This window comes from Podarcis cretensis (genome assembly GCF_951804945.1).
Source record: "Podarcis cretensis genome assembly, chromosome: 13".
NCBI classification, from domain to species: domain Eukaryota; kingdom Metazoa; phylum Chordata; class Lepidosauria; order Squamata; family Lacertidae; genus Podarcis; species Podarcis cretensis.
The window spans coordinates 33,822,019-33,830,301 of NC_137182.1; the positions used below are offsets into that span (position 1 = coordinate 33,822,019).

Below are 8,283 nucleotides of genomic sequence, written 5' to 3' on the forward strand. Positions count from 1 at the left end.
AGAACTGTAATAGGCAACTGGATTGTGTGTGGGAAATGTTTTGGGAGAACATGTTCACAGTTTGAGTTAGGGGTTGGGTGAGTTTCAATAAAGAAAAAGATGTGCAGGTATTTTATGCAAAGTGCAACAGTTACTTGCCTCAATGTTGTTTGGTCATATGAGGTGTAGGCAAAGGACTTATCAATTGATATGTCATGGTGAACTACAAATCCCATGATGCTGAGTGGAAAAAAGACAATAGTAACACTATGCTGAACACTGTTTTTACCTTACTAATAGTCAAAGGTGAGGAGGACATCTTGCAGATGAGCTGAAGCCAAAAGTGTGTGTGTGAGAGAAGGATCAAGATACAAGGACCCCTTGAGAATTTGAGCAGTAACATTTGCCTAGGCAAGCACTCATGCATAAATTCTCATAACATCCCTTCCCTCACTATTTTCAGGTAACACAGATAAAACCAGGTAATAGAATCATAGCATGGTAGAATTGGAAGGGACCGTGAGGATCATCTAGTTCATCCACCTGCAATGCAGGAATATGTAGCTTTCCATATGGGGAATGAACTTGCAACCTTGGTGTCATAAGCACCATGCTCTAACCAACTGAGCTATCCAGTTGTATAAGCATTATCATATTATTATTTTTTTCTTATTAGTATCTCCCTGTTATTCAGCTCTGGTCTCAGTACAATGATGTAGCATTTAGGGAAAAATATGCAACCAAGCAATCCAGCACTGGAGGACAGGATGGAGAAGATTTCCACAGCCACCATATATTTTCCTTTAGTGCTCAAGTAGGTTGGAAGAAAGGTTATCCAAACACTGCAAAACACCAACATGCTGAAAGTGATAAATTTGGCCTCATTGAAACTGTCTGGCAACTTCCGGGCTAGGAAAGCCACAACCAAACTGACAATGGCCAGGAAGCCTATGTAGCCCAAGACACAATAGAACATGATTGCTGAACCTTCATTACATTCTAGTATTATCTTTCCATGCACTGTGTGCATGTCTCTATCAGGGAATGGAGGGGATGTAAATAACCAAAGAGCACAAATGCCTGCTTGAATAAAGGAGCAGGAAAGGACAATAGAATTTGCGAGTCCTTTCCCCACCCATTTCCTCATTCTAGATCCTGGTTTGGTTGCCATGAATGCCAGAACCACAGTGATGGTTTTTGCCAACACAGATGAAAGAGCCACAGAAAAGATGATGCCAAAAGTAATTTGTCGAAAAAGGCAGATGACCTTTCCAGGCTGTCCGATGAAGAGTAAGGAGCAGAGGAAGCAAAGGAGGATAGAGATGAGGAGGATGCAGGTAAGGGTCTCATTGTTGGCTTTGACTATGGGAGTGTCTTTGTGCTTCATAAAAGTTCCAAGTACTAAACTTGTGATCAAGGAGAAAGAAATAGCCGTGATAGTTAAAATGCTCCCTAACGTTTCTTTATAAGAAAGGTGGACTAGAATCTTGGGAATGCATTCAATTTGGCTGTTGTTGGGGTATTGGTCTTCTGGACAACTGACACAGGCATCCATGTCTGAAAAAAAGGAGGAATTGTTTAAGTATTTTAAAATGTTAACCAACACCTCCCTAATTTTTAAATGTTGCATTTCTTTGACCAACACTAGGAGAAAGGATTCCCATAATTTCAAAGAGAAAGTGAGAGTGCTTGGTGATCATACAGATCTGGTAATGACTAAATGTTTTCTGTGACACAATTTTTGTATGATGCAGACCTCTTCTCAAGTCATGAACATAGAAGGTGACTCTTGGAAATGCTGTTCTTTGTTAGTCTTAATTCTCATGTATAATTTACAAGATTGTTATTGATGTTATTGGGATAGTGTATGTGGAGCACTTTAAACATCCAAAAAGCACTTTTCACATGCCTAATTATTATTATTATTACTATTGTATTTGAGTTTGGAGAGCCCTTTAATCCCAGAGCATGGTATGAAGGCACATTGCACAGCTAGCTTTTTGAAACTGTAATAGTTTGGTTCTGGTCAGTTCCGGGATGGTGGACCATCCATGAAGTTTCGGAAGCACACTGACTTGATTCTGCTTGTGGAATGAATGCAAAGAATGGAATACATTGATTCATTTACAATGGATATGAACATTTAATCATGTGACATTTAATTAAGTGACATTTATCTCAGTGGAACACATGTGCAATAAGATCATGTCTCACAGATGAAGAAAAATTGCTGTCTCACCTTACTGGTGAGTTGATGGGATGCACTGCATATACTTGGGATGACCAAGCAGAGTAATGGGGAAGTGAGAAGAGGATTGCACCAAATTTGTCTAGCAGAAATAGAAATTGCATGCCTGTCCCTCAGTGTTGGGCTTCAAATCCCCATTAGCAGTAATTAGAGCACCTTCCTGTATAACCAGCCCAAAAAGATGTGGGGTTTTTTTTTTGGCTGCTGCTGTAAGTGGCCATCAAATGCATTGGCAACCTGTGCATTATTTTGTCTGTACCACTTGAATCATTCCAGAGCACTGAGTGGGGAAAATTGAGGCCACCACAACATATGGTGCAGAATGTTTGGAGAAAATTTTGCAAAGTGGTCTGCTTTTTGCAGGTGGGAGAGAGAAAGAGGGGGAGAAAGGTCAGCTTTATATTCAAATGCAAATCTGCTTTTTAATAAAGAGATTCTAGAAATCCTAACAGTCTAGTTCAGAATAAAAGCCTTTCTATCGTCATTTTTAAATAACCAAGTCAAAAATTCTCACTAATGTACTTAAAAAAAATATAGTGATTTACTGCTAAATCACCATCTACCTACTTCCCATTATTGGGGAAGCCACAGAAGTGAAGGCTTTTAGGTGAAAGTCTTCTATGAGGGATGCTATGTGTGAATAAACAAATCAAAATTAGTTTGGTATAATAAACAGAAATTTGCTATTCCCTTTCTATCTCAATGATGGCATCAAGCCACACACACACTTCTGAATATTATACATGAAAAAGGAAAACCCATGCAAGTTGGTTGTTCCCACTGTCTATGCAAATTGCACCAATCACTACATGCTTAGCTTTGCTAAATCTTACTTATAATTTTGTAATAGTTTTGCTCTTTCACATCCAGGTGGACATTGTAGCCTTGGGTGAGTATGTTTGTCCAGTTTGGGCTGGTACACCAACTGTGCCCATTCCTAAAGAAGGTTTATCTGGCTATGGCAATACATGTGTTCAATACATTGAGGATGCATTACTGCATTGCAGTCCACCAGGGGTTTCCTTTGAAGATTTCGAAATTTCACTTGTTCCAAAATGTGGCAGCTCATATCTTATTCAGAAGTAAATATTAGGAACATATTTCTCTTCTCTTGAAGCTTCTAGTACATTTGCAGACCCATTTCAAAAACTGACTGATAATTTTTAAAGTCTGAGATTTCTTAGGGACACACACACACACACACACACACACACACACACACACCAGCTCCTATTTGAATTGATGAGTGCATTAAGATCTGCTTGGAGGATTGTGACTCTAGGTTATGTTGTTTTATGTTCTGTTCCCTGTGTATTTTATAAAATTTATTGATTACTCCTCCTACCCTTCTGGTGTGAGATCTTTCCTTCTGGACACCGAGCACAATCATAGCAGCAAAATCTCTCTCCCTCCTTCTTCTTCCTGCTATAGCCAGGATAGCAGTTGTCATTGCATATAGAAACTGGCAGCACCTGTAAAGAAACATGAAGGATTTTAAGCAAGGCCAGCCATCCATTCTACATAATGGGGTGTATGGCAAACAGAAATAACATGACCTGATATTGGTCTCCAAGCACATTGTCCCCATACACCAAAATTGTCAGTTTTTACACCAGTCAGAATTAAAAGGATCAGTGAAAGGTGGAAAACTGCAGTTCCTTTATCTCTCTCATTCAATTAGCTTTGCACCAAGCCATGGACCTACAAAAGGTAGTTAGTCTCAAGTTCTGGATGATTGAGGGAGATTACAGTGTGCTTATAAGTCAGGGGTAGCCAAAATGCTGCCCTCTAGACATAACTATAACTCCAATCAGTGGTCAGAAATGATGGGACTTGTGCACTGTAGAGGACTTCATATGAAGGTAAACGAAAAACTAATTCCTTACATTTAATTAACTGATGGGTTTGATTAATAATAACAATACTTCAGTTCATCAGAAAGGTGTTGCTGCCCTCGTGAAATATTCGGCGCCATCGCCGAATGGCGGACTCCCTCCGAGCTACGGAGGGAGTCGGCTGGGTAGGGGTCGGGTCCTGCCGTGCCGGCGACGAGGGGACCCTCAAAAACCATGGGCGGGGATGCCCATGGACTTGGTGACTCGGCGGGCACCATTTGCGCCCCCCCGACCCACGAAGGAGCCTTTTTAAAGGCTGCGGAGCGGGTGACGGGGGGTGTGGTGCTGTGAGTCCAATGCTTCCCCTGCCCAGCGAAGCCGCATGCCATTCGGCGGAGAGCAACGACTTCTTCTTTGAAAATTTCGGATTTGGACTAAAAGGAACAACCCGTGAGTAAATTGATTGGACTTAAAAGGGAAATTTGATCTTTGAATTTGGAGCGAGTGGGGGGAGTGCAAAAAGGAAGTCCGCCCCCCCTGTTGTAGATGGCTCAATGCAAGGATTTGACAACTAAGATCGAGAGATGAACTTGTTTACCTGAAAAAAATTTTTAACTTCACGAAGGGAAATTACAATAATTGTGCTGGAGGAGAAGACTGATTTGTGGGAACTAAAGTGCAACCCCCCCCCGGGAACCGGGAATGATCCGCTATGAGAGACTGGTGAAGAGACACAGAAACTTTGACAGCTGTCAAAGTAGCTGTCAAAGCAGGAAAATAAAAGAGAACTTTGTTACGATGGCTTTGCTGGTTAGATTTGTTACAATTTGGACATAAATTATTGGAAATAAAGGCAACAAGTTATTTGACTTTTGGGTCTGATTTTGAAAGAAATTAAGTTACCATATTCCCTCTAGAGGGAGGCTGGGACATTGCAACAGTAGCAGCAAGTGGAAAAATACTATGAATTTGAGCAGGATCTGTTATCTCTTGGGAAAGCTGCAAAAACGAAGCATTATTTTGTCTACAGAGGTTTCTATACTAAAGGAGACAATGGATTTATCTATTGAAGAAAGGAAGGGACTTGACGCAAGTTATGTTCCTGAATAACAAAAGCCTCTGTGGAGAACAAAAAGTTTCTGAATTAGAAGGTTTCTGCAGCAGAACAGGAAAAAGCAACCTGAGGAATAAGAGCTGGACCAAATTTGAAGCCGGAGTATTTGGAACATCCAGACTTTAAAAGGACCAAGAAATAGAATTTAAGTTAGACTCTTAAACATAGAGGTCTGGATGGAAGAACAATGACTTTTTCTGAGAGTTTTTTCGAGATTGGACTTTCTGAAATTAAAAGCTATCAAAAGACGGCAAAGTGGAGTTGAGATATAGACGTGGATACACCAGGCTGGCAGTAGACAATGGATGAACTTTGGGGATTGGAACTGGGGAATGGGGGGGGGGGAGATTTGGAATCCAAAGGCTGTAAAATTATATATTATTTCTTTCTTTTCTTTTTTCATGTCTGTTGTTTGAAAATAGGGGAATTCGTGGAAGGGAAATGGGGTCGATCTTAGGGAATTATATAAAATATAAGGAGAAATGGCTCATTAAGATAAATAAGATAAATTAATTTGGAATAAATGGGTTATTTAAAATTACAAATAAGGTTTTAAAATTTGGGGTAAGAATCTGTGGAATCAATTTAAGGGAAATGGAATACAAGAGGGGGTGGGGGGTGGGAAGTCCGGGAAAGATGCCACTGAAACCAAGTGTAAATCATATCTGTTTTTTCTTTCTTGCTTGCTATCTTTCCTTTTTATTCTGGAAAATTTTTAATAAATATTATTAAAAAAAAAAAAAGATGATGAACCCTCTTTGAGATGAGGCCTTGTTCATGAAATAAAGAGATTCTGTGAGATTTTAGAAGAATTAAAGCTCAACTGTAATAATATGTTTTCAAAAGATGAGTCTCACCTGATTAAAGCTTTGGTGCCAGACAATTTGGTCATCATGAATTGTTAACTCTTTGCCTGGAGGAGCTTGAGGTTCTAGCCTTCCAACTTTTACTCTCATCACTGAGCCATTGGGAAACATCATCCAATTGGTAACATCAAAACTGGCCACCATTTCTCCATTTCCATCAAAGTGCAGACTTTCTCTAGCACTATTATTGAATATGACCCTACTTAGAAAGTGATGGACCTAATTTGGAAGAATATATTGACAAAGGGATAAATAATGATTCTAGGCCTCCCAAATATTCCAATGTTTAGCATTCTTAAAAGTCTGTCTGGGTCTTCTATGTATGAGTTCATTTTCTATTGCTTACTGTCGTTCCTCTCTATTAGGCTACAAATGCTTGGCATATTATGGGGAAAAGGTCATTAGTAACATTACTTATCAAAATGAATACCCTCGTCCCCAAACAGTCCCCTACTGCTGGAATTGTTTCATGCAGAGATAGAAGTGCCTTTATTTCTGGATCATAAGCTAATCTGTTCTGTAGCCATTGTATTTAATTGTCATTACCTGCCAGGGTTGTATATTCTGAACGGCTAATTTCCTTCCTTCTTCCATTGTTCTGTATTTGAAGCTGTGCATGTACATGGCATGCAAAGCATGTGCCACAGCATAGACAGCATTGTAGACATTATAGCTGTGGCCAGTCATGTCCATTTCAAACAGAATTCCAGGAATATTCTCCATCTTCTCCTTTCCAGTGCAGATTTTATTCTCCTTTCCCTCCTGTTCATTAGACTTTAATGAGCAGCTGAATGCCTGTTCCCAGAAGTCCTGGATAAAACCATCTCCTTTGGCCCAGGAAGGTCTTACTCCCTTAATGAACTCTTGAAATCCCAATGGCTGATTTGAATGAATGCTGAAGGATATGGTACCATGAAAGGCTTGTATATCCCAGATCTTTTGAACGGACAGTGATTCAAAATCCCAGTGGGATGTAACAATCCACACTTTGCCCAGAGGTGGCAGTGACAAGAAAGGTGCTAGAAATAGCAACATTCTCATAACCTGAAAGGATGGAGGTTCTCCATATACAAAGAACACACTGACCTTTCTCTCCATGAGAATCTCATAGTTTTTCTGTTGCTGTATAAGCAATTCTATCAATTCATCCACATAATTACATTTTGGTATTCTTACTATGAAGGCATAACATATGCCATTCTGGGAGAGCATTGGCACCACGGTCTGTAAAAACTGGTCCCCTTTGTCATCTGCCACAGCCAAGAGCCCAACCCATGTCCATCTGAAATGCTGAAGTAACCGCACAACTCCCATGTATTGGTAGGCTTCGTTGGGAACCATCTGGTACAAAAATGGAAATAGCATTTTGCCATGTTGTACTGCCAGAAATGACCCATAAGTGAGCTGAAATAAAACATATAAGATTTTTTGCACATAATAAAAAAGTGTGTCTTTGTATCCCAGAGTTGGAAATGGTCCTGTAGGCAATCAAGTGCAAAATCTAGTATGATGCAGGCAATCAAGCATTTGACCATCCATGATTTATAGCTTTTCTTCCCTCTGCTTGAAGAATTCCAGGAAGTACCCTTTGATAATTAGTTCTACATCTGAACTGGACTGACATATGCAGACACTCTTTCAAGGTATCTGAATGTTTTCTTTGAAGCTTGTGAATCCTTACAGCAACAGGAAAAAGAAGGGGGAGGACAAGGTGCTTTGTGCTTTCTTATGGTTTTCAAATGGCCTCCTTTTTTCTTCTCTTCTCTTCTCTTCTCTTCTCTTCTCTGTGTAGCCGCTGCTATGTTATTCTGTTTGTTATTTCGGAAAAGAGGGGGGAGGCTTTTGATTTATGCTCAACAAGTAATTTAACAAGGTTTTACTATGACCCCCCCTCAACCGAGGCTGAATGGACTTTATTTAAAATTATTTATGGACTGGAGTAGGAGTGCTGTCGCAGGAATGTGTGTGTGTGTGGGGGGGAGAGAATGAACTGCTGCTGAACAGATGTGGTAAAGAGGCTGAATTTGAGAAAAAACATCTTGCTTTTTAACTGTGTTCAGAGGAAGAACTCCAGAGTGGAATTTTAATGGTGGAGTTTGGATATGCACTCTGTGAGTTATTTATGGCTGCAGCTCATACGCTAGTCTGTTAACAGAGTAAGGAATGGAATGTGACCTTGTACCATCCAGATAAACACTGCAAATAACTGAACAATGGAAGATAGTAATTAACTCTCCAAGC

At 40.0% G+C, this 8,283-nt stretch overlaps 1 protein-coding gene across 1 annotated transcript; it reads right to left on the reverse strand.

The window, feature by feature from the left end:
• Window positions 1–637: 637 nt before the first annotated feature.
• On the reverse strand, window positions 638–7,801 carry LOC307201446 (vomeronasal type-2 receptor 26-like; the record flags this gene model as incomplete). Its single annotated transcript, XM_079950676.1, has 3 exons — window positions 6,034–7,801; window positions 3,573–3,699; window positions 638–1,536 (listed from the first exon to the last, which is right to left on the reverse strand). The coding sequence occupies exons 1-3, from the start codon at window positions 6,184–6,186 to the stop codon at window positions 638–640; spliced, it is 1,179 nt and encodes a 392-aa protein (XP_079806802.1). The 5' UTR covers window positions 6,187–7,801.
• Window positions 7,802–8,283: the final 482 nt, after the last annotated feature.